General features: G+C 34.0%; 2 protein-coding genes across 5 annotated transcripts in view; one reads left to right on the forward strand and one right to left on the reverse strand.

Moving 5' to 3' along the window:
- The window catches only part of LOC149930871 (P-selectin-like), a 49,328-nt gene extending 22,052 nt beyond the window's left edge, over window positions 1–27,276 (forward strand). Inside the window, exons 9-13 of one of the 2 annotated variants that reach the window (XM_090158360.1) lie at window positions 3,922–4,215; window positions 7,775–7,960; window positions 8,085–8,285; window positions 25,226–25,420; window positions 27,158–27,276. In XM_090158360.1, coding sequence (XP_090014486.1) covers window positions 3,922–4,215; window positions 7,775–7,960; window positions 8,085–8,285; window positions 25,226–25,420; window positions 27,158–27,159 — 878 coding nt within the window. In that variant the 3' untranslated portion in view covers window positions 27,160–27,276. The remainder of the gene's footprint in view (window positions 1–3,921; window positions 4,216–7,774; window positions 7,961–8,084; window positions 8,286–25,225; window positions 25,421–27,157) is intronic. The other variant, XM_090158361.1, reaches the window with a different exon arrangement.
- LOC149930872 (uncharacterized) lies at window positions 1,791–27,861 on the reverse strand. 3 transcript variants are annotated; one of them, XR_016473762.1, is made up of 2 exons: window positions 27,775–27,861; window positions 1,791–1,934 (listed from the first exon to the last, which is right to left on the reverse strand). XR_016473762.1 is itself a non-coding variant. In XM_090158362.1 (2 exons), exons 1-2 carry the CDS (start codon window positions 2,486–2,488, stop codon window positions 1,876–1,878), a joined length of 540 nt encoding a protein of 179 aa, XP_090014488.1. In that variant the 5' UTR covers window positions 2,489–2,936; the 3' UTR covers window positions 1,791–1,875. The 3 variants fall into 3 exon arrangements, 1 of the variants encoding a protein (XP_090014488.1); XM_090158362.1 differs by lacking the exon at window positions 27,775–27,861 and adding an exon at window positions 2,008–2,936; XR_016473763.1 differs by lacking the exon at window positions 1,791–1,934 and adding an exon at window positions 27,097–27,211.
- Window positions 27,862–27,940: the final 79 nt, after the last annotated feature.

The raw sequence follows: 27,940 nt of genomic DNA on the forward strand, positions 1-27,940 counted from the left end.
TTACGTTTTATGCGCGAGATTTTTTTATGCGAAGATTAATATGTCAAAGAATCTAGAATATTCTCGTATTCACAAACGTAGCGTCATTTAGAAACGTGACACTGTGTGCCCGTTGTTCCCCTTTGGGAGCTCTCTCCAAAGGGTATGACTATTTACCTACGTAGGTAGGTTGTCGGCTGGAGTTGCTACAGCATCCACTCTTTTACCCACTGCTGTGTGCGAAGTGGGAATTGATCCACCCGCTGCTGCACCTTCTGCTGTGTTGAGTGGTTTGCGTCAAAGGTGCGACCATCAGTAGTAGGGTACTACTACCCATGCTGCATTTGTCACCTGGCTAGGGGGACGCTGACGTAGGGCACTATGATAATAGGGCTCCGGTGGTATGGTATCTGCTACAAGGTACACCGGGCTTTAAATTCTGTCACAGATTCGAGTATACTTACTTATGAATGGATGATTTTAAAGCGTAATTTTATATATAATAAAATTATAAATTATAAATAAATTATTAATAAATTATATATTCTAAATTATTTATTAGATAGTATTTATTATATATTATATATTATATTATTTAATTAATAATTACATTAAGCATTGCAAATACCAACAATATTCAGGGTGTCTCAGTGCGTAGTATCATTCCGAAATGTAATAAAGCTAATTATTTCTCGTTTTTCTTTGAAACAGAGCACGTTTATGCTAGATTTATTTCTTAGTGAATCACCACACTGTCTTCCGAGTTGTTTTGGGACTTCGAAATGTAGGGTAATGTTAGTCCGACGTTCCAAGGCCCCGGGGACCAGATTGGAATTCCATCAACATGAAAAATATCGTTCTGGTCTCCTTCGCTACTTACCGACGAGCAACGTCTGAACCTTTACGAACGACTGAGGATTGTCAGGGATTTATATTTGGAGAGATCTTGACGACCATCCCTTCCATCCTTTTCATCCAACACTCCATCAAACACTGCATGATAGGGATATGACAGGAAGATTTGAATTTTAAAACTGGCTCTTGAATGTTCTATTTTTCGATGAACAAATTTTATTTGTAGATCCGACAATTATCTATAAAACTTTTTCATTGAAACGTTTTCTCTGACGCCTATCACATTAAAAAAATTCCGATTTTTCTATAAATACATTTAAAATTTTCCCTACCAATAAATATACCTAGATTAAATCAATATTGAGACCATGCCTTGGGAAATCACCATAAGACACCTATAATAATAAGTTGGTTGCTTAAGAATATAGTACAGGAAAGTTAGCTCAAAATTTAATTGAACCCCGAACAAATTAAAACAAAGCTGAAAGTTTCCTACTTTATAGATTTTGGGGCGCTCTTTCACGTGGTGTGGTCTCCAGTGATCTCCCATTGGTGGAATTTCCGCCATCTTAGAAAATGGTGGCCAAAAAGCAGTAAAAATTCAATATCTTCCGTATGGCTTATCCGATTTACATGCAAATATACTAAAACTGTTCGTTACAACATGTCGCATCGTTTATATTCTAAGGTATTTAGTCATATTATGCACCGGAAGTGCCTAATTTGAGCCGGAAGCTAAGACAACTTTCACAAATTTGGTAATTATCGACGTTATAAGCATAATATAACGTTATCAGCATGTCTTAGGTAGAATTTTTATTCTTGAAACACTTACATAGTTTCCTGCATTTTATATAATGGCGGGAAAAATAAATGTGACATCAATTTTGGTCTTATTAATTTAAGAAATATTTTTGGAACAATTTACTTTCATATTGTCTAGTAAAGATTCTAGAAAACGTTATAAAATAAAACTGCATATCAAGCCAAACTATTTTTTAATAGATATTATGAAAAATATATATTCATCGGCATCCTCGTCTAAGAGTTCCGTATCGAAATCATTACGTTCATTGGTTCCAGATATTCCCTCGCATCACCTACAAATTGAGGAACAGATTAGACCAATGTTTCGGCATTAACATTTCAAATCGCAGACGTCTTTGCATTTACAAGAGATCATCTGAAGAATCTCGGTCGGTGCTGGTTCTAGAGTGGTTATGATGGGACGAAGTTCACTACCCACCGGTTTCCAACCCCAATCTGTTGCGTTGAGGCTGTTACCTAGCCAAGTTTGAACTTGGTGAAAGACACGGTATGAGTGTTGTTTCGCAGCTGCGCTAGTTGGTGGTAGTGATGCTTGCTCAAAATTTGAGCTTATAGGAGACCCAGTGGTTGCTTTTGTAAATGCGTGGAACCATTGTCCGTCCAATGTATCCGTTTCGTTTGCTCGATAAAGTCTCAACAAAAACATTTCACCGACTCTAGATACTTCGTCATGGGTGGAGCTAGGCAAGAAAAATATTTTTACGGCTTGTCGAAGTTCTTCGTTCTTCTTTAAAATATCAAACGCCTGTTTCTTTCCTTGTCGATAAAGGGCTGATGTTGTGTCGCAGCCAGTCATAGCGTGAAGGAACGGTAAAATCTGAGTCATATCATCTAATTTCTCTTGAACGTCTTTTATTTTAATAATTTTATCGGATTTATTTTCGTGGTTTGGCTTTACGAAATAAATATTACTTTTAAACGTGGGACGCGAAAGAGCAATTAGCAGAACCAGTAAGTCAGTGTCTTCTCCGATCAGCGCTATATTTTCGTGAATTTCTTCAAGCGGTTATTCAATTGTAGTGTTAGCAATAAGGGTATCGGCATCTTATTTCGCTTGCTTTACTGTAAATCCGTGTTCCCGGAACTTGATTAACAAGTCCTCAATAAAAGACTGCTTGTTTCGACGATTTTTCCGGAATGATTCTTGAGATGTCGACATTTTAATATTGTCCTCTATTTTCATCTCAGTAGCCATTATTTTAGAATATTTGTGTTAATACGGCCTTAAATCACACCAAAAGTAGTGTTATTTTATTAATTTTTAATAGTTCATATTCAATTATTGATTTATATACATTAGTGTTATTAAATTAGTCTTAATTACCAATAACTTAAAATAATGAGATGATAGAAGAACCTGGTCCATATTGTAGTTCACACTATTAATATAACGGTGATTAACGAATATTATTTTTATTAGAAAACTAGAAAACGAAATTAAACGAAATATATAGACAACGCGAAATATACATTAAACTCGTAACGCAATATACACTTATTAAACATCAGTGTTTAAAAACCACGAAGTTTAATTTCTAAACATGACCTCTTACCAGCTGTTCCGGTTTGGAACACTACCTGACAGATCTTGGAAGATTGTTTGAGAAACTCGTTTTATTTAAACAGATGTGTTTAAGGAAACAACACCAACTCTTACCCATGTTGAGCTTTCAAACATGTTTAGATGTTAAAAACCTAAACACCTTTTTTTCTGTGTAGGCTCTGATTAGAAAGTACGATCAGTTGAAGTGTGACGTGTGACCAATGCACAAAATTATACCCTAGCATTATATATAAATAATTCCATACTGCCGGGATTGTGCCTAAAAAAGAATTAGTGCAATTTGATAGTTTACGTAACTTCTAAAAAGTAATAAATCACAATTCTTTCCAAGTGTCCTCACATATCAAGCATAATTACGCACTTCCGGTGCATAATATGACTAAATACCTAAGAACATAAACGATGCGACATATTGTAAGGAACATTGGAAGTATTTTTTCATGTAAATCGGATAATCCATACGAAAGATATTAAATTTTTACTGAATTTTGGCCGCCATTTTCCAAGATGGTGGAATTTTCACCAATGGGAGAACACCGGAGACCACATCACGTGAAAGAGCGCCCCAAAATCTATAAAGTGGGAAACTTTCAGGTTTGTGTTAATTTGTTGCGGGTCAAAACCTATTCTTTCTGTACTAATAATATTATTAAGGCTTACTTAGATTCAATAATAATTTTGCCAATTATTTTCAGTTCATCCTATAGCAAAATGCACTTATTGGGATAAGACGAAGGAGCTTTTTGCATATGCAATACTAAAAAGGCCTTATAATTTATGGGGAAAAGATTTGAAGAAGAGTCCGTTTTTTGGAAATAGAACAAATTATTTCAAAGACATGTACACTCACGTTCGTGTCGAAAAATCCCGTAAAAATATTTTTAAGCTTCAATGCGCAAAAGGATTTCATTTGATAGGTGGCAAATTTGCTGAATGTAACTTAGAGACTGGTAATTGGATGCTCAATAACTCGAAATGTAACCTAACTGGTAAGTAAGTTTAAAAATTTAATGCCTAAGTATCTGCCAAATAAGTGTTTTGCGCCAGGCCAATGATAACTTCAAAATAAACTTCTGATGACATTCTAAGATCCGCTGGCACGTCTAAACTATTTTCTAAAGGCACTTGAAAACTATTTTTCTACGAGATAAGGGGATAAGATAAGCCTTCTTCTTGTTTGAACAATTACTATTATTATGTGGAGAGACACGTAATCGTTTTTTTACGCTTACTTTGTCTCTGAAATAATGATCTGTTTAAGAATCTACACGATTGTATATAAAAAACGTGCCTAAGCCTAATAAGATAGAATTTGATATGAAATGACGATTCGATAAACCGTTAATCACAAAGTTAAAACATGTTTGTTAAATGCTTGCTGCAATACGAATGGTGTGTTTTGTTAATTTTTAATTAACATATTTGCTTAACCTGTAGATAAAAACTAAAATGTTCTAATAATCCGTCCAACTGAAAGCACCCTTAATTAGAAGTGAAGAGAAGCACATTGTGAAAAACTAAATGAAAAGAGACTTAAAACGGTTTTAAAATTCACAATTTATTTATTTGAAAAATCTAACGTTTCGGAGGAACTGTTCCTCCTTCTTCAGGGATTTTTACAAGTCTGACAGTATAATGGTAAAACTTTGGGATGAAAAAATATTTATGCGCTTTATACATATAGTGACTACTGTTCTTTAGCCGCGAGCGTTTTTTCTCGAAGGCGAGTCGACCGTCGAAGGGTTATATGAGCAACGAGCTCGATATCTTCGTTCGCGCGCGAGGCTACTATTGTCGGAATGGGGGATTCTGCGAGAGGAGGAATTGGTTTGTTGTGTGGGAGAGGGTGAGGACCATAAAAACATTTAAAAGTGGAGCAAACGTGAATAAGTTAAAGGGACCATCGTCACGGTTTAAACATTGCGCACATTTATTTTTTTAAATTTCGATGGATTCGCGTACATTAAAATGGGTTTTATGTAATTTTGGTTGCGCTAGTATGTCTATTGAGTCCCACCTAGCATTATGGCCAAAAACACGAAGGTGTTCGCTAAGGGGATAATTATTGTATGGGTTGTTTATATTTTTGTGTTCTTTGAACCTTTGATGAAATTGGCGACGGCATTGCCCAATGTAATAATCAATCAATCCAGCCATTCAATTTTCCATAGAAACTGAACAAGACAGCAAACTTCCCTTCCTTGACATTCTTATACATAACAACCAGGCCACCCTCCGCGGCTATAGAACAGTAGCCACTATATGTATAAAGCGCATAAATATTTTTTCGTCCCAAAGTTTTACCATTATACTGTCAGACTTGTAAAAATCCCTGAAGAAGGAGGAACAGTTCCTTCGAAACGTTATATTTTTTAAATAAATAAATTGTGAATTTTAAAACCGTTTTAAGTCTCTTTTCATTCACCCTTAATTAGTTTAAAAATAATTTTATTTCATGAGCCAGAACATACTCCCTGCGTTTTTCAGACGTCTAGACTGCTTTTCTTAATCTCTAAACACGCCAACCTAAAGAATCGGCACAAACGCAGGTTTTTATATTTTTTGACGGATTTAATTGAAGAAAAAGTAGTGCTTGAGAAGAGAAGTGGCCATCATAATTGAATTTTCCCATTTTAAGAGGGGGCTTCAATCACGTCGCAACTTGAAGAGAACCATTGAAATACCTGGTGCTAATTCTTCAGGATCATCGAAAATATTTTACAAATCGTGTCGACAAAATGAATTGTGCAATTAACTGTTTAAACAAATAGATGCGTTTAAAAGGATATTAAATGAAAATTAAATTTGGTAGTTACGCCGTCGTCAATGTTTTCCTCGCCGCAAAGCTGAGAAAATTTTGAAATATATATACATGCAGTTCTGGCTAGAACAAAATACGGATGATATACTATCATTAGGCTCTTTAACTATTACTAATATAATAAGAACCTCTGGCTCTTCCCCAAACCCTAAGGTGAATTTTTATTTTAATGTTTATCGAAAATCAACAATATTCAATAGTTTAAAAAACTATTAATTGGTAGAGCCGTCAAATGTATACACGAAATGTTTAGATTTTAAAATCAAGTTACTCAAGTTTCGTTATTTGCTGCAAATAACAGGATTGTGGGTCCCAATGAGTAATAAATGTTGAATGAATGTAAATCCAAAATAGCCTCCTTTCCGAGATACGAACCAACCAAAATTAACTTCACCATAAAACTGGCGGATCTAAATATCGCTAGCGTAAAGTCTGTTTGGAACAACTTTTTTGGACACTATTGCCTTTATAAAACTTCGTCTACAAAAATACAAGTAGTTCTGGTTCGTTAAACGGAAATGTCAAGCGGCAGGAATAACCCTACAATTTAGTTGAACGGATGCTTTGCGTCCAGATTAGATCGTACATCAAGGATGAAAGGCGTTGGGGCGTAATCGTCTATAATCCACAGACCATGTTAAAGTGTCAGATTTGATTTTGCCAATAGCGTTACCCTTTTAGAATTAAGATGCGTTTTATCGCTTAGGGCGAGCCGTTTACTACGAGCATACCCCGCAATGATCTAAATCTATACATTAACTACCAGAAGGTTGATACTTTCTCTTTAGGTTGATGATTATACCAAAATAATTTCTATTGAAATTGGTTTTTAATCCAATGTTTCTATCTTGTCCCGTGATAACACCAAAAACCTATGCAACAAGCGCAATGGAGCCAAAGAAACTGGCTTGATATAATCCTATAGCATCAGGAAATATTGAGCAAAAAAATGGTGCTTTATGGTAGGTGACTCCATTTTTAAACCTCAATATGTTCCACCCAGAATAAACGCTCAAACGTACCTTAATTGTTTTACGAAAAGTTAAGCAACGCTAGTCGCAATTACTTTCTTAAAGCTGCCCCGGCTTGACGCAAAGTGGATAACAAATGTAAGTTTGATAAAAAAGTCAAAACCACGATCGCGAGACGAAACCTTCCTATATTGTCTGAAATAATAAACTTGAGCGCAGTCTACCACAAACACTTTTGAGCCTGAAATGAAATTAGGAAATATTTAGCCAAATACAAGATTTGTGCTGAAAGTTTTCCGAAACCTTTAATTATTCTTGAGACGAGACTGAGTTGAGGTTAAGTTCGTAATTGTTTTAGAATTCCGTGGGTCTATAGTTGGAGCGGAACCTGTCCTTCGTCTCTTTGCTGAAGTTTTTTTAGATTTAAGGCACATCATTTAATTATACGTTAGAATTAATTAATTATAGCTTAGTATGAAGCTAAGCCATAATATTGTCAAAATTAATCATACATTTCTAAATAATATTTAATCTTGTAGTTAAAATTATAAAAATAGAATTTTCACCGCAAACAAACGTTAATATTTGGAACTTATGTATGTTTGTATTTGGAACCAAAATAAATTGTTTTGTATGCTATTACTAAAGATCTTTATAAGATATTGCACTTTGGTTTCCTTTAAAGAAATTTTAAAGTATACGTTATACGATTTACATAACAAATGCATCAATTAACCAATTTTGCTTCATTTCCAGACCCATTTGCCTGTCGACCAAAACGTTACATGGAAGGAAGAAACGACACGTGTTTTGGAAAATCAAATTTTACATCTTGGCACTGCAGTTTCAGCTGTAATTATGGTTATCATATTACTGGAGGAGAATTTAGAGTTGATTGTATCTTTGGTAGAAAATGGACAGCAAAATCATTAAAATGCAAAAGTAAATGCTTTTTAAGATATGTGTAGCTTCACACTTTGGGTGGGCCTTCAAGTTACGTAAAAATTTTAGTAACATAAATAAGGATACATTTACAGAAGCTTAGTTTAAGATACATTTCTTTTAGAGAACTTTGATTGCAAACTGGATGAATCATATCAAAGAATAAACGATTGCACTCCTAGAAAACCATACGAGCCTTGGGATTGCAAATTTTCTTGTCCCGTAAACTATACTTTAAAAGAACGTTTCCAAGTGGTTGGCCCGAAAGTTAAACGAGATTGTCAGAAGAGCGGTAAATGGTCTGGAATCTTACCTGGCTGTAATAGTACGTACTTTTCTTTTTGGTTTAGTGAAGGTTTTAATCACGTTATAAACTTCTGAAATGAGCTTAATCTCCGTCTTACGGTTGAATTTTAAAATGACTTAAAATACGTTGCTTTTTATTCATGTCTGACATTGAATAATTAATCATTTTCGTTTACACGTTGAGCCTTTGGAAGAAATCTTTGGGAACAGACCCGTAATTTATCTCAAATGGGGCTGCTTAGTCATTGCGAAGAGTATTCCTACACGGTGTTTCGAGTTGAACGGTATAAACAGTATTTGGTAAACAATGCTATTGAATTATTCAAAATATACAAGGTTTGTAAATTTTAGATTTAAGAGTCTAAACCTAATTCTAGATCAAGGTTCTACTCAGGGCCTGTGTTTCCCAAAGGCACATTAGGCAGGAAGGCTAGGGCTTACGAAAGAGTCATAACGGTAAACGAACGTGATTTTTATTTTAAGGCATCTCACATTTTTATGAAGTTACCGAAACCGCTTTGTCAGGTTTGTAAATTATTGTAAATATTTCATACAGTTAAGCAGATCTTAAAAGGCAATAATATTAAAGAGGTAACTTTCCATTCAAAGTGGTTTTCATTTAAGAAAACAAAATCCCCGCTGTTCTCATACTAGTTTTTTTGTCGTAGACTGAAATTTTTCTAATGGTATTTGGTTTTAAAATCATGTAATGAAATAATTTTTTACAAAAGTTAAAAAACACTGACCAGTAATAACAGTTTTAAATCAGAAATTGTTTTGAATTTTTTTTTCTAAGAGTAAAACCATAGCAAACGGGTTCCTATAAAATTAAAATCGTAGAAAGTATAAAATTAAAAAATACCTGAACTCTTTTCCACGCGCTTAAGGATATATAAGAACAAAAGAAACACACTCCTTAAACTTTCAATTTTATCGGGGCAGAATATTTGTTAAAAATTAATTAATTTCTATACTATTCAGTATTGGTTTTTAATAAATGGAACTTTTTAAATAATAAAGATTTGAAATATTTTTAGTGGTAGGTGGAAAGCAAAAGCAATTAATGGGAAAATATCAAGCAAAATTAGCCTATTTTTACGGTAGATGTTATAAATAATATGAACTCGCACTTTTTATATAATTATTTTCATTGGATAAAAAATAATTATTATATAGTTTAAAAGAAGTATAGTAAAATTTTACATCTCCGAAGGAACTATGATCCTTAGGAGTGGATTTACAATCATTGTGTCTGTTTGCTTGTACGTGTGTCTCTCTGTTGTTCGCAGTACCACCCCGGTTACTGGCTATACACTGGATTGAATAATGTACAAAAACATATGCAGGGACGTACCATTGGGGGGCAGGGTGAGGCTCCCCCCCCAAAGCTTTGTAGAGTTGGCAAATCGAGGTGGACTTGGCAAAATGAAAATTATGAAACATGTTAGTTAATTAAAAAACTCCTAAATCGATGGTAGACGATATTGCAACAAATCATTTAGAATTTCCCAGTAATTTACTTCCCTAAAATCTTTAACTATGTTTGAGATTTCTATGTAGTTGCTTCTCCTTATGTATAACTTACAAGACCTGATTTCTATGCTAGGCAGCTAGTGTGTCGGAACTTTAGTTCAGCCTTGTGGAAAAAGCTTTTTAAATAGTAATTTTTCCTACAGCACCTTATAAAATACACCGAGAATATCGGTTGTTCGTTAATATTTCTACGTTAAATTTGGCAATCTGTATAAAATTTATAAAAATAGTTTTAATTTCTATAGGAGATGTTTCAGTTTTTTTTTACTTAGGGTAAATTAGGTAAGTCGTTAATATTATAGTGATATTCTTTAGGAAAGTGAAAATTTCACAACCCAATATTCCTAAAGTTGCGTTGGGTAAAGATAACGTGTGATCATATGGTGTGATACAGTGTCGGTTGTTCTTACGTTAATATTTCAGTAATAAGTGTTTGCATTGTTTATGTTATATTTGGGTATGAATAATTCCAGTTATTCAAAGCTGTGCAGTTAAACAACAACTAGTATTCGTCAGGATGAAATGTATGTATTTTTTACTACAGCGGGATACACGACGAGAAAATAGTAAGCGGGTTTGATGGGATATTTAAATTGCTGTAGCATCGTTCAATCTCTTTTTTCTTCTTCGTGTATCTCGCTTTATATATAAAGAGAGTACGCAAATGCTTCATTGAATAGGCGCTTAAATAAAACATATTCCCAGAAATTGCCAAGAAGTAATATTTCCGACAGCCAGGACTCATAAGTTATTATTTATATAGTGCTTGGTGAAATATTAGAAAGCTGGAAACTTTCTCAGTTTTTTGCTAAGCCTTAACATGCCAAAAATGTTACCTGGTTAAAAGGAAACACTTGTTGCATACCGTACTGCAAACGAAATATATTTAGTTCTAAAGGAATGAGTTTTCATCTTTTTCCAAAAGATAATTTTATACGAAATGAATTAACTCTGCCTCTACGAGAAGCTTTAAAATTGCGTGGTATTATAAAAATATTACATATAATTTTAATTATTTATACCATAAGAGGATGATAATAATAATAATATTATCTTCTTGTGCTTACGTCGTTAGTTTTAAAAACATTATATATGTTACCTTAAAATATATTATCGAAAATTAACATTAGTATGTTCCTTATACACGTGAGCCGACGCGTTTCTTATCTGACGCAAAATTCTCATGAGGGCAAAAACGCGTCTCCAATTGGCTTAAATATGACTTTGTGGCTAGCCATTCTAACCGTTTAACCGACCGACCGGAAATAGCTCATTCCCAGAAGAATTTTGAGAGGGGAGTAGAAACCGAGTATCTTTTATTGAAGCGTCCATTGGGAATAGTACCGATAGAATGACATAGGCGCGTTCGGTAGTCGTGGTTTCGCGAAACAAATTCTGAAATTTCCAGTCGGCGCACTCAGCCGTCAACTCTATCATTATACGGGTGGCGCCATCTATAACTTTCAAGGTACATTAGTACTATTAAATCAATTGTATAGTATATAGTTCCCGCTGCTAACAGCGGATGGCGCCACCGATTATAATTTTAATGACACATTTAAATTGAAATCTACCGTAACAATCCAAACTTAGACGACTTGACAAACTTTGTTTTTTACTTGGCAAATTTCACTTACCCCCCCCCCCCCCCCCCCAAACGTACTCTCTTCGGTACGCCCCTGAACATATGGTTATAGCAATAACAGTTTGAGTATTAATGAGTATTTACAAGAAAATATGTTTGGCCATCGTACTTATTGCATGTTTCTTGCATGCGTAAAATGGGGGAAATAGGTTTTGATTTATGAAATGTTATTTTTTGACGGGTGCTATAGGTTTGGTATATGGAAATTTAAATATTGGGTTAGTTCAATTATATTGGATCTTCTAATTTAAGTCCACTTTAGTAATCCTCCAACCATTTCGCTGCCTGACCTACCATACCGTAATGTACAAGTTTCTTCATTAGAAATGGGTGTGAGACTCGGTCGAATGCCTTAAATAAGTCTATGGACACGACATCAACTGGACCTTGGCTTGACACAGTTGGCATCACGTCATTTAGAAAAGCTACGTGATTGGTTTCAACAGATCGTCCCCGTAGAAAGCCCGGTTGTCGATCGGTAAAGTTCTGCCTAAACCAATCGTATGTTACGGAATGCATCACTGAGTAAAATATTTTGGCGAAACAGCATAAAAGTGAAATTGGGCGATAGTTTTTTACCTCACCAGCGTATTCAGATTTAAAGACTGGGTATACCTCCGTTTGCTTCGATAGTGTTGGAAACTTGCCAATAGATAGTGATAATTTGAAAATGTGACGTTGAATACGAGCAAAGATCGCCGCGCATCCCTTTATTATAAAAAGTTTAATATTATCTATTCCAGTTGGAAAAGTGAGTAAGTCTTTCAGAGAACTCTTTAGCTATATCGTTACAACATCCGAAGTGATATATGAATTTATATCGAGGGATATTACTGAAGGCTTAGATTTAAGTCGCCCGTTCACGTAAGTCCAAAAGTGCTTGGGATTAGAGAGTGATTTACCATTAAATTTAAATGCATGCTCTTTATGGTCACGTGTTAACAAGTGCTTCGTAGATTAGTTTGACCTCTAGCTTTCCACTCAGTTTATATTTGCGATGGCAAATATTCTTCTATTTTAAGGCATTGATAAGTTCTGCGGAGTACCAGTAAGGATATCGATATCTGGTTTTGGGTGATGCTTTTGGTATATAACGGTTCATTGCTTCAAGAACCCGCTCAGTCAAGAGAACAGCACATTCGTTTACGTCACACGACTCCTTTATGGTAGACCAGTCAGCTCTCGACAGATCAGAGTATAGGCTATGATAATCTCCGTTTTTGTAGTTGAACTTCATGGCTGTTGGTATGATAAATAGCACCATGGTAAGTGATAAGAAGCGGAGGGTGGAAACGATCAACTGGTAATTGTGGTGCTTTAGCTGTCGTCCATGTTACCATTGAGTTATTTACAAGATCAGATCCAATATGTTGCTATGCGAATTTTGCACAGCATTTACTTGTGTCCGGTTACAGTCAGAGCACAAGTCAAGAACGGCTTGCGCTTTTCTACGGAGATTGGGGTTACATTTTATGTTGACGAGTGTTGACCAGTTGAGGCCCGGGACATTAAAGTCTCCAAGTAAAATAATATCGCCAGTTGTGTTAGATAATTTGTTAGATAGGTTGGAGAGGTTGGTTATAGCAGTATCAGAGTTGAGTTTGGGTGTAAGTTATAGATTACCAATTAGTAGGGTAGAATCGCCAGTTTTTATTTGGACAAAAACGCTGTCATCCGTGGTTTCCAGATCGGGGCGTCGCCACGGGCGTACCGAAGAGAGTACGTTGGGGGCGGGGGGGGGGTAAGTGTAATTTGCCTAGTAAAAAACAAAGATTGTCAAGTCGTCTAAGTTTGGATTGTTACGGTAGATTTCAATTAAAATGTTTCATTAAAATTATAATCTGTGGTGCCATCCGCTGTTAGCGGCGGGAACTATATAATATACTATTGAATTAATAGTACTAATGTACCTTGAAAGTTCTAGATCGCGCCACCCGTATGATGATAGAGTTGAGGGCTGACTGCGCCGACTCGGAGTTTCAGAATTCGTTTCGCGAAACCACAACTATGTCATTCTAGCGGTACTATTCCCAATTCAATGGCTAAAACGGCTCAGCGTCTAGTTATAGTGAGTGAAGCATTTGCGTACTCTCTTAATATATAAAGCGAGATACAGTGTGTCAGAATTTTAAGCCTGGTGTACCTAGTTACAAAAACCATAACACCGGAGGTCTATCATCATAGTGCCCTACGCCAGCGTCCTCCCAGCCCGGACAGGTGACAAATCCAGCATGGGTAGCAGAACCCTACTACTGATGGTCGCACTTTTGACGCAAGCCACTCAACCCAGCAAAAGGTGCAGCAATAGGTGGACCATTTCCCACTTCGAACACAGCAGTGGGAGTAATAGTGGATGCTGTAGCAACTCCAGCCGACACCCTACCTACGTAGGTAAGGAGTCAAAACCTTTGAAGAGAGCTCCTAAAGGGGAACGACGGGCACACAGCAGTCCAAGTAACCCGGTACAGCCGGCACCGGAGATCGCGGTGTTGTTCCAAAAGGCAAGGAAACAGGACCGCCGTTCCCTCATACAGAGGCCCGCCGCCCCACAGCAGGCTACCCAATCCTCCGAGCTGGCCTATTTGCACGGACCCTCTCCGTTAGCCTGAGCCGAAGCTCAGTATCCAGCCCAAACCTGACCGAAGTCGGAGGTGGAGATAGGACCATTTTATCAGAGCTAACATCTCCCCGTGCGACCGCCCTTATGGGTTAAAGGAGCCGGACCCCGAATCCCCGGTAAAGCCACCAGTTATTGCACACTCTAACCCATTTAGGGCCAAAGCGAGATACACGAAGAAGAAAAAAAGAGATTGAACGATGCTACAGCAATTTAAAAATTCTATCAAACTCGCTTACATTTTATCGTCGTGTATCCCACTGTAGTAAAAAATAGATACATTTCATCCTGACGAATTCTAGTTTTTGATTAACTGAACTGCTTTGAATAACTAGAATTATTCATACCCACTTATTACTGAAATATGAACGTGCAATTTCAAGACACCTTGGTCATTAATTTTTGTGCATTATAAATGGATCTTCTTTCCGCACTTACAAGCCTTGATTATTTGCGTAAAGGGGCTTATCAAATTTAAAACACGGAATCCGGGATCCTGCCACCGCGAATTCATCAGTTAAGCGAGGAGACTATTAAAAATAGTATGTATTTACATTGAACAATACTAAAATAATAAATTCATTCAAAAAATAATATTTAAAAGCCAATTTCAAACGTTCGTGCGGTGAAGAGAAGAGAGAAATAAAATCATCTTACGTTTCTCGAGCGAATGGAGAAAGCGCGCGAAGAGTAGAATTTAATACTCGTGAAAATAATCGACAATAAAATTATAAAAAATAGGACCAGAAAAATATAAAATGTTAACAGATTCGTGGATAATAATGAGAAACGCCAAGAAGTCACCAAAAAGGGGCGAAAATTTCCTAAAACAAACATCAAAAGGTGATAGATCCGGCGACAAAAATCACTCGGCAGAACCGATAGTACCACCTTCTAGCTGGAAGCACACACTACAAACGTTAGAGTCAAATATCTCTTTAACGATATATCACGTTTAGACCCCCGCACGTTGAAAAACGGGGCTAAAAGCCGTATTTGATGACCGTGTCGCTTGAGCATTTGTACAGATTAGTGGATAACTTTCGAACGAAAACGCTTTAGGTGAAACCGAGCACACCAGTGGAAAGCCCGACACTTAGTTCATCAGAAATAATCTAACTTTTAAGACAATTAAGCAAAAAACTGCAAAACAAATCGCGAGGAAACTCGAAAAACTCAGAGCGAAAACATATTTAACTTTTCACTTCGAAAAAATAAAATAAAATAATATAATAATAATAAAATAATAATAAAATATAAATAAAATAATAATAAAATAATGATAAATTAATAATAAAATAATAATAAAATAATAATAAAATAATAAAATAATAATAAAATAATAATAAAATAATAATCAGCTAGGCTAATACCCAAGGCCACACCTCAGGCCCTTGTTTCGGAAACGTTTTACGTAGCTTAGACGACCTATACAAATAAGACCCTAGTGTGGCGTCGATTATAAAAATTTTCCAAAGTTTCTTGGTAGCAAATGTTCGTTTACTCGGTGTTTATGTACACTGCACAAATGGTCACTACAAACTCCATAGCTAGGCAGATATGGAACGCCGTTTGTATCACAATCGACACGTTTTTCAATTTTTGTCTAGTCAAAACGGTCAAAGAAATTTGAATCCACCAATAAGAATAACGGAAAAGTAACGAGACAATTTTTCTACACTACGCGATAACGGAGATGTAGAAATTGTGTGTTGTCATTTCTCATTTTGTCTAGTTTATTTTTAATCAATAATAGAGAACAGATAAATATTCACCAATCACTTTGAGAGTTTTCCACCTAATTAATTAAAAACGTTTAAGGACCTATAACTGAGTCGTATGCGAAGTAGGAGGTACAAAGGTGGAACCATGCAACGATGCTACAACCACAAAATATATACACATTTTCGATTAGACAAGAATAATATTTCACTAGACATCAATTTTGCAACGACATTTACCGAAGTGTGTCTAGTACTTTAAATCCAAAAATTCAAGCAACTATTCGCAGAATATTACACATTTCATTGGTTAAACCTAATTCCGCCCTGGTTTTCTTGTTTCCCCGCCCTTTCATTTCAACGCTGCATTTACTCGCAGATTTGACTACACAAAACTTTGAACGTAAAATTACGAGACAAAACTTGTCAAGTCAAAATTATGTCTAGTAATAATATCATCCATAGTGACTATGTAAAACATTTTGAAACGCCTACTGTATAAAACGAGGCGTGACAGACAGTGAACTATATAATTATTCGTTGAAAGACTTAATAAAGCTTTTCTATTAGTCAATTTAAGGTCATACCATTACCAAAAAAATCCAGTTACTAAGCGTTAATCCGAAATACCTAAACATAGTTCATTTTCGACTAGACATAATCGAACGACCAATCGCTAACTTAACACTTTTCAATTACCCAATGGCTTGCTTATCGCTTTTCGAAGGGACCGATGGCTAGCTTATCACTTTTAAAATCGACCAATCGTTTACTTCGTAAATAGGAAGATTATATCTAGTTAAAATTACGGGCTGCAGCTACGGACGTTTCACCAGACAAATTGTTTAAAATACGAGACGCATTCGGTTTTTTAACTACGCAAACATCGAAAAACAACGAGGTGCGTATCCACAAATTCAGACTACACACCCCATTTTTGTCACAATCGAGGATTTTTAGTACACACAACTCGCTTTTGACTAGACATAAATGAACATCCAATGGTTTAAGTCTCCATTTTTGCTCGACCAATGGCCGAAGTCTCCATTTCGCCCATCCAATGATTGCATAGCGATAAGAATTATCGTCTGTTTAAGTGTCTGCTTTTAAAGAATTTAAAGTTTTGGGATGTAGTAGAACTATCAACGAATAGATATTTAAAAACAAAATTAAACTTATGTTGAAATTGTTGAAAATACGTTTATTACTTTTAGTAATAACTTCGAAAATACAACGCTTTTGTGTACACCATAAATCTCTCTTATTTTCCCTTAAAGAGGTATTCGTGATTTTTAACACCAAATCTTGAGATCCCAGATAAATTCAATAAAGAGATCCTTGGAAATTCTGGCAATAAGAAAGTAAAAACAAATATTTAAACAACAAATTGGAGTGGTTTTTGATAAAAAATTAACGAGGAAGCCTCACATAGGATATGCTGTTTCCCAAATGAACCAGACTTTGGATATTATATAAATGTTTTAAGATAATTAATGGCATGCCATCCAGGACAAAATTATCAAATTAAGAAATTTATAAGTTCTTTACGAAGTTATTACGTTATTCTACATAATTTTAAATATTATAAATTATATTAATCTTATATTTAATTAAATATTTATAAATTATATTAATCTTATATTTAATTAAATATTTATAAATTATATTAATCTTATATTTAATTAAATATTTATAAATTATATTAATCTTATATTTAATTAAATATTTATAAATTTTATTAATCTTATATTTATTACTTATTTATAAATTATATTAATCTTATATTTAATTAAATATTTATAAATTATATTAATCTTATATTTAATTAAATATTAATAAATTATATTAATCTTATATTTAATTAAATATTTATAAATTATATGAATCTTATATTTAATTAAATATTTATAAATTATATTAATCTTATATTTAATTAAATATTTATAAATTATATTAATCTTATATTTAATTAAATATTTAAAAATTATATTAATCTTATATTTACTTAAATATTTATAAATTATATTAATCTTATAATTAATTAAATATTTATAAATTATATTAGTCTTATATTTAATTAAATATTTATAAATTATATTAGTCTTATATTTAATTAAATATTTATAAATTATATTAATCTTATATTTAATTAAATATTTATAAATTATATTAATCTTATATTTAATTAAATATTTATAAATTATATTAATCTTATATTTAATTAAATATTTATAATTATATAAATCTTATATTTAATTAAATATTTAAAAATTATATTAATCTTATATTTAATTAAATATTTATAAATTATATTAATCTTATAATTAATTAAATATTTATAAATTATATTAGTCTTATATTTAATTAAATATTTATAAATTATATTAGTCTTATAATTAATTAAATATTTATAAATTATATTAGTCTTATATTTAATTAAATATTTATAAATTATATTAATCTTATATTTAATTAAATATTTATAAATTATATTAATCTTATATTTAATTAAATATTTATAAATTATATTAATCTTATATTTAATTAAATATTTATAAATTATATTAATCTTATATTTAATTAAATATTTAAGTATTTTAATGTAAAATTTTATCGTGATCTGATGAACTTTTTTTCCCGCTGTATGTGCTTGAGACATTAGACTAATCAGACCATAATGTGAATTGAAATTAAATATTGATTAAAATAATATGGTTACAACTATAAATTCTGAATAATTTAACAAAAAGGGAATAGTTTAAAGTTTTTCACGCTAAATATTTATTTTACATTGTTCGTTCGCTCGCTCTTCTTCGCTTCAACTTCAAAACGCTAACTGAAACCAAAACTTTCTCTCGGCGAGAGGAGCCCTCTCTCCGGTCTCTTTCCCGGCGCTTCTGCAGCGCAGACTTTGGGACACCCCCAATTCCTCACTTAGTCACGGCCTAATTGCGACCAGAAACTCCGCTAGAAATGGGGTCAAAAAATGGACTTGGGCTCTTTCCATTCCTCGCGCCTACGCGTTACATGAGAAGAAAATATAATAAATATAGGGATACAGAAAATATGAACCAAGGTTACAAAAAATAAAACTTATACAAATTTTAATGAATTCAAAAACAATTTCTACACACTCTCCACCATATTTTTTATTGAACTTAGTTTTTTAAATTTTTGTGAACTTGTTAAAGTCAAATTTTTCTACGTATGAAAATATTAAGGTCAAATCTTGTTTTAGCGCAGTCAGCAGATAAGATGGTTAAAGGGAAGAACCCGTTAATTTTTGGTAATTTATTTCGTTTTTCAGTCTTTTTTGCATCTATTAAGTGTTTAGCGTATTAGATTTCAAGGGTAATAGTTCATTTATGAAGAAAATATCGAGTTGTTTACATCGTGTTCTTACACTTATGTTGGTCTGGGTTTTTAACTGGGTCGTCATTACTTCGTAATTTATTTTAAACGTTTTCTCGACTGAATAAGATGTTTAATGCAGTTCATCAATTGGGTTAGTTCGTTTTATTTATAAAGAACCCTAGCTATTCCGTCTACGGTCAACTATTGATATACGAGCTGTCATTTAGTCAAGTGGCTTTCTGTGATTTGTGAATGGTAAGTTTTTCGCTTCTTGTTAATAAATTTTTATTGGTGTGTATATCTGGACATCTACGATTCCTAATGGAGTCATTGATATGATATTATAAATTGGACGGTATTGGTCTTTTTTATGCGGTATTGTGTCACTACGTCAACAGGAAGTTTACGAGTCGTCCACTACCAGATGTCGAATAAAACTATTTTACGGTATCTTCATAAAGGGCGAGTGTTGAACTAAAATGAGCGTTAAAGATGCGGCAAGTATGTCGTATACGATAAAAATACAAATAACCTCTGTAGATATTTCTTTCATAAAAATTTGCTTCGTATTATATTTATCTGATAAACTTGTTCTGTAAATAGGGTTAAATTCAATTGTGCATTGTTTTAGTAGGTCTAACTCGCTGTTGTAACTACTAAATTTATATTATTCTGAATAAATTAAACTCGGTTGTTTCGTCTGAATTATTTTAATTAAAATTAAAATTTTATACTGGGCGGGATTGAACCGCGATTACGTTTTTAGTAAATAACTCTGAATTGTGGAGATATCTTTAAACGTCGCCTCGAGAAATTAATACCACTAGGGACAATTCTTCCGAGGAGAGGTAAATTTTGGTTTGCCAACTTATTTTACATCGAAACCGCGAATCGCATTTATCTTTACATCGAAACCGCGAATCGCATTTATATTTACATCGAAACCCCGAATCGAATTTATGTTTACATCGCAACGTCGACGAAAGTAATTCTCATTTCGAAGTTTACACTCGCGTTACTCGAAGTTTACTCTGATTCTTCTCCATTATTTTCCTTATACAAGGACTACATACACTTTAGATGGACTGCCAAGATTCTACATTTTATGATGGATGGATGAATGGATGGATAATTTGATGGATGAATGAATGAATAATGTTACAAATCAATTTTTTGTGGTCAATTTTATTGGATTACAATGGCAAGGGGTGGGCCCGGCTGAGTGAAAATTCAAATATAATCTGCCAAAACAAGGCTCATTTAAATCGGCGTTATGAAAAAATCGGGTCGGGCTTCAGGTAGTTCGAGCCACACATGACCTCCTCTCCGATATTACAATGAGCCCGTGCGGAAGCTAGCGCTGTAGCATAGGCAACGCGCACCTTTGCTGGTGGGCGACCTTTTTTCAGAAGACATTAAACTTAATTTTATAAAAAGACTTGTATTACTATAATACTACGATAAACCTTTTTACTGTGTGATATTTGACAAGAGCGTATCCAGGATCTTATTTAGGGTGGGATTTAAACTTTCAGTCCCATTTGAGACTTCAAAGTATAATCAGCGGCAGCGATCGGAAAACAATCCTGTGGGGGCACGGGATATTATTTTTACCAAAAAATACATAAACTTAAAATTAAGCAAGAAAATGTACATCTCTGAATTTTTATTTCTATATAAATTTGTTTTTAAAGTGTTCTTTCTTGTAACTCATCCGTCAATGAAAACTTTAATAACAAAACTTAAGTCGATAGCTTATGAAAAATATCGTTGTACATGGCTAGATAATTAAGCCTTTCTTGTCCTTTTTACGAAGGTATTTTAGGTAAAATAGGGTACATGACGCGACGATTTTCTGTTTGGACCAGTCTATCGAAATCAATTTTACAGTAATATCATCTTAATGCTACTCGCATCTGCAATCCCAAAATAATTTAATAATAATAATAATAATAATAATGATAATAATAATAATAATAATCAGCTAGGCTAATACCCAAGGCACCACCTTAGGCCTAAAGAATGTGAGATTATAAATTTTTCCCTAATTGCCAGTTTTCCACAATTTTATTTTTAGGGGGGGGAGCTCTGCTCTCGTTTGTTTATCCCTGGAAGGTGTTTGGCAAGGGCATATACAGGATCCTATTTCGGTTGGGATTTTAACTTTCAGCCCCATTTGAGACTTAAAAGTATAATTGAAGATTCCCCCCCCCCCTTGATATTGAAAATAAGTAATACTTTAAGCACTTGATCCAAAATAATTATATGAGGGTGCGTGAACGTTCAGTCCGAAGCGAATGATGGTTGGTTCCACCACTCTCTTAAGTATTCGAGCGATGCCGTTATTCGTGGGAGGTAAGCGTAATTAACACAAAACATGTGTTTCATTGTCTCTATTTAAGATATTATTTTCTTCCAAAAAAAATATTACCTCCCTCCATAACCTCTCGATCCTTTGGTTATGGACCGACAATCCTGTAATGAAGCTTCGAGGGGCTAACCACTCTTTGAAAATTTGTACACCAATTGCATAAATATGAAAATGAAATCAGAGAAGTATCGTAATGGTAGAGTCAATGGTAGAAATCAGAGAAGTATCATAACGGCAGAGTCAAGGCTATAAATCAGAGCAGTATCGTAACGGTGGAGTCAATGATAGAAATCAGAGCAGTATCGTAACGGTGGAGTCAATGATAGAAATCAGAGCAGCATCTTAACGGTGGAGTCAAGGATAGAAATCAGAGCAGCATCTTAACGGTGGAGTCAAGGATAGAAATCAGAGAAGTATCGTAACGGCGGAGTGAGGCCTAAAAATCAGAGAAATATCCAAACAGTTATTTCCATCTGCAATAGAAATAATTTTTTTGAAAATTTAGGAGCACATCCAATTGATTCGTTTCTTTTATTTATGGAGAAAGAAGGTGGAGAGGAAATGGTGGTATTCTCTTACATTGATCTGAGACTCTTTTCACTCCTTCCGGAGGGGAGGCAAAATAAAGCACATGGCTCTTTCCTCGCATCATGGAAACCGATAGCTCCGTGATAAAGTATAAGTAGAAAGAATAATTTATTCTTTTCTTTTTAATAAAAATAGAGCTAATACCCAAGGCACCACCTTCGAAAAATAGCCATTAGCGAAATATTTATAATCTCACTTGAACCTTTATATGGGTGCAAATTCACTCTTTTTTCAGAAATAATTTTGGGATTGCAGATGCGAGTAGCATTAAGATGATATAACCGTAAAATTGATTTCGATAGATTAGTCCAAACAGAGAATCGTCCCGTCGTGTAGCCTATTTTACATAAAATACCTTTGTAAAAAGGCCAAGAAAGACTTAATTATCTAGACATGTACACAGATATTTTTCTTAAGATATCGACATAGATTTTGTTACCAAAGTATTCTTTGACGGATGAGTTATAAGAAAGAACACTTTAAAAACAAATTTGTATTGCTATAAAAATTCAGAGCTGTACATTTCCTTGCTTAAGTTTTAAATATATGCATTTTTGGGTAAAAAATAATATCCCGTGCCCCCACAGGATTGTTTTCCAATCGCCGCCGCTAATTTTTCTTTAAAGTCTCAAATGGGACTGAAAGTTTAAATCCCACCCTAAATAATATCCTGGATACGCTCTTGTCAAATACCACCCAGTAAAATGTTTATCGTAGTATTATAGTAATACAAATCTTTTTATTAAATAAATTTGTCTTCTGAAAAAAGGTCACCCACCAGCAAAGGTGCGCGTTGGCTATGCTACAGCACTAGCTTCCGCACGCGTTCATTGTAATATCGGAGAGGATGTCATGCGTGGCTCGAACTACCTGAAGCCCGGCCCGATTTTTTCACAACGTCGATGAGGCCTTTCGAATGAGCCTTGTTTTGGCAGGATACATTTGAATGTTCACTCAGCCGGGCCCACCCCTTTCCATGGTATTCCAATAAAATTGACCACAATTTTTTTTATACTTGGGGTATGAAACACTGTTCCCTCCAGGGTTTATCCATTTACAGAGCCTCCCAGTACAAGTTACGTCCTCAGGCAACTCCTTGAAGCTCATGTACTCTCTTAACGCATAGAAGGTGGCAACCGCATGATGGCATTTGCCTGTAATGTTGCAATGATAAATTTTGATTAATGTTTGTCCACAAATTTAAGAAATGTTGTAATTGTCTTACCCCGCAGGACATTCGCAGTAGCTATGCAGCATTTGCCCTTCTGGCTTGGACAATCCGATTACAATATTGTAGTTGCCCTTCTTCATTGACGGAAAGCAATTTGAACGAATTGCACATACCCTATTACTTTCTTTAAGAAGCTGGTCATTGTACTAGAGTTTTTGAATATAGCCTTCTTCAAAGAACCTAAGCCCTTTAGCTTTTCTGTTTACATCGAATAATTTGCTAAAAGAATCTTCACAAGTTCCAGCAAAACGAGGAGGGAAACCGTTTAAACATTTAACCCACGATTTATTATTTATATAATTGAAACCTGAAGTCCTCCATGTATTTGTGTCTAATACACAATCTGTAAAACTGATACTCGCCATAGAAAAATAGGTTTAAACTAAACTTTAATTTCTTTAAATAACCAAGCCTTGGTCAAATTAAGTCGACGTTTACTCTAGAGAGCAATACGCAAAAATGAGAGAAAAATGTTTAATAGCAAATTCCCGTACTATAGCTTCACTTTATAGGTTATAGATGGCGCTCGTGTATTTTGCGCATGCGCAGAAGATAATTTCGAATCGGTGTATTTGTGGATAAGCACCTCGTTGTTTTTCGATATTTGTGTAGTTAAAAAACCGAATGCGTCTCGTATTTGAAACATTTTGTTTGGTGAAACGTCCGTAGCTGCAGCCCGTTATTTTAACTAAATAAAATCTTCCTATTTAAGAAGTAAACGATTGGTCGATTTAAAAAGTGATAAGCTAGCCATTGGTCCGTTAGAAAAGCGATAAGGTAATTGAAAAGTGATAAGTTAGCGATTGATCGTTCGATTTTGTCTAGTCGAAAATGAATTATGTGCAGGTATTTCGGATAATGCTTAATGATAATATTGTAATTTTCCTAAATCAGGGGTTGGTTAATTAAGTTGACCAATATTAAAGCTTTATTAAGTCTTTGAACAAATAATTATATAGTTCACTGTCTGTCACGCCTCGTTTTATACAGTAGGCGTTTCAAAATGTTTTACATAGTCACTAGGGATGATATTATTACTTGACATAATTTTGACTTGACAAGTTTTGTCTCGTTATTTTACGTTCAAACTTTTGTGTAGTGAAATTTTCAAATCTGCCAGTAAATGCAGCGTTGAAATGAAAGGGCGGGGAAACAAGAAAACCAGGACGGAATTAGGTTTAACCAATGAAATGTGTAATATTCTGCGAATAGTTGCTTGAATTTTTGGATTTAAAGTACTAGACACACTTAGGTAAAGGTCGTTACAAAATTGATGTCTAGTGAAATATTAGTCTTGTCTAGTCGAAAATGTGCACCTCCTACTTCGCATATGACTCAGTTATTGGTCCTTTAACGTTATTAATTAATTAGGTGGAAAATTCTCAAAGTGATTGGTGAATATTTATCTGTTCTCTATTACGATTGGATTACAAATAAACTAGACAAAATGAGAAATGACAACAAACAATTTTTACATCTTAGTTATCGCGTAGTGTCGAAAAATCGTCTCGTTACTTTTCAGTTATTCTTATTGGTGGATTCAAATTTCTTCGACTGTTGATTGGACGGTTGTTTTGACTAGACAAAATCGTGTCGATTGTGATACAAACGGCGTTCCAGAGGCAGATCGATAGAGCAATTTGGCCAGCATTTCCCGACCTACCCAACACTTGGTTTGAGAGATGAAAGAGGTACTTTCGCCGACGGGTTTTCTCCCGATTCCCACTTTACCCAGATTAAGAAAGTCTTATGTTTTTCGGTCTTCAATTTCGTATTATACACGCAGTGGCTATTTATACTCCGAATAATTCTGGAGCGGATCACTACTTTGGTCCACATAATCTACACATGATCATATTGTTGACTTTTATAGATAATATATATTTATGTTTTCTATAGGATTTTTCGACTGTCGTTCGTTAGGATTTTCGGAAACTGTACATTCGAGATGCACCTCAAAAGATAATTATCAGTCTGCGTATTGTTGTTGGATGTTCTGTGAAATTGGATATAAGAGCCATTATGGTGAATATCAAAGAGAGGTGTGTTGCCGAGAAAATGGCGAATGGTCCAAAGAATTGCTTTATTGTAAATGTAAGAAACAATTTCCAACATTATCTTCTCTCCAGCTATATCGGAAATAAGCGTTATTCTCGATGCAATCGTTGTTGACGCGGGAGAATAAATGGCTACTAACTTGATTAAAAAGAACAAGTTCATTTTCAGTATAATGCAATTATTAAAGATAAAATAAAACGAAAAGTTTCGCCAGCCCATTCGGGGACTTCAAAAGGATATGGACTGGCGGAAATAGTCGTTTCATTTTAGCTTAAATAAATGTCAAATTCACAAAGTGGACTTGTTCTTTTCAGTATATAGTTTATGTATAAGTGCCGCTACCGCTATCAACAATAAATTGTTCGTGTATTACTATTAATTTTCAAAACCCTAAAGTGGTAAAGAAATCCCAGTAAAATTGGGCAAATGATTTATCTGAAAACATTTGTGTATATAATTTATCTGAAAACATTTGGGTATATAATTTATCTGAAAACATTTGGGTATATAATTTATCTGAAACAAATTGGGCATATGACTTATCTGAAACCATTTGGGTATACGATTTTCCGGCAACCATTTGGGCAAACAATGTAAATACGACATGAATCGATATTGAAATCAGATCAGAAAAAAGGCCACATAATTAAGTTATATTTCTGAAACAATAATTGGGGATTAAAAAACATGTGTTTCATTGCCTTGAGATTTTAAAGAAGAGCCAAGGCTAATTAGGGCGTATTATCCGCTATTTCGTTCTTCTCTATAACTAAAATTCGGTACATCTGATAGACAGATGTTTCTAGAGTACGAAATGTCCAATGTCAGGGCATCCGAGGCTTGCGGAAAGTAGTCGGTGGAGTGAGCGTCAGTTGAGTTTATACAATGAGACAATTTTGCGCACGAGGCTACTATTAAAAACTGTACGGGCCATTTGGTTCATTCTAAGATTCGCTTGAAATCTAAGAAACGAACGAGGTTTATTCAAATTTAATAAAATTATTTTTTCCATTTAACCCCAGTTTTTACGGTTTTGTGAAAACGTTCTTTACAGAAATGAATATAGAACTGATCGAAATTGCGCCGCTTTTTTAAAATTATACTATATCAAATATTTCGCTTTTAGCTTCTAAATCAAACCACTGGAGGTGTCAATCTTTGACCAGATCGTAATCGATTTTTATTAGAGTGTATAAAACGTTTAACTACACAGTTCCATAATACGAGATGATTGGGTTCATTTGATCAAATAACAAATGATTCTACACGAGTAATTTGATCTACGTGCTTTGATTGACAAACCGAAAAGCAGTTCCCACATGGTCGATATGATTATATTTAAAGCCCAAATGCTCGTCAAATTGATGTTTTAATTTTACTTAGAGATTTTTTTAACTATCTTAAAACCTAACCCAATCCGATAATTAACAGATATGTTTTCTAAATATACCTGTATAATTTACAAATATTAATTTAAAACACAAGATAATCGCCACCTAGAGCATTAACCAATGCTGTCACTTGTGTCAAACAAAAGATCCCATTTAAAAAACGTGTCCATATTAAGAAACCTTATCTTCGATCAAAAGCACGTCGATCAAAAGGACCCATGGTCGATCATATGGAAATCAATCAAATTTCACCATGCGGTGCTGTTTTCCAATATTAAATAAGCCACTACAAAAACAGTTAAAGATCTTTTAAGCCGAAGTCGAGCGATTTTATTTGATTCAAATTAATGACATTTTATAAATAAGCAAAATATATTTTCAGAAATATGTCGATATTTATTCCATCCTTTAAATGCTGAAATCCTCCAGAACTGCTCTAACGTTTAAAAATACGAATTGTTTGAAAATATTTGTATAAAATAATAAAGTTATAAAATTTATGTTGGTGTATTCAATACGTTGTTCTCTTGCGTTCCTTATATAAATCAATAAAGTATGAATCTTGCCTGTCATGAGAAAATGTAATTGCTTATGCTCCAATATAAAAATTTAAACCCCATTAGATTTAATACATAAATTTTCAATTAAAGTATAATTTCTCAAATATTATTTATTTTTTCGCAAAGTTCAATTTGGATCTTCCTAACTTTTGATGTTATCTTGTTTTTCCAATATTTTGGTAAGACATACATTTTTCGAAAACTTAAGTAGGCTTAATGTTTTTAAGTAGCTCCTTCGTCACTATCTTTGAAAAGCACGTCAGGTTATCTATTATCAGAATTTCCAACGAACAGTAATCGTTAATATTTTACAATGAAACGGAGAGATGCGATTAACTTTATTTCATTTTATAAACGCATTAAAGTTATAGCGTTGTTTAAAATGTTTTGCGTGGTCAAAAATCAGAGTTTGAAAAACTACATAAGTATAAAAATTTACCTTTCTGGCAAGAGTTTTCGTAATCCGTCATGGTTATCCTCCATTGAATTATCTGTCCCAAGCCCTTTTTGGCACCTTCCATGCGTCTCCAACGTCGAGAAAAATGGTTTAAAGGAAGATATAAGCTTATGTTATGAAAAAACATTAACTAGTTCTGTTGGAAATA

Source organism: Leiobunum rupestre, chromosome 9 (genome assembly GCF_980474605.1).
Source record: "Leiobunum rupestre chromosome 9, qqLeiRupe1.1.hap1, whole genome shotgun sequence".
NCBI classification, from domain to species: Eukaryota; Metazoa; Arthropoda; class Arachnida; order Opiliones; family Sclerosomatidae; genus Leiobunum; species Leiobunum rupestre.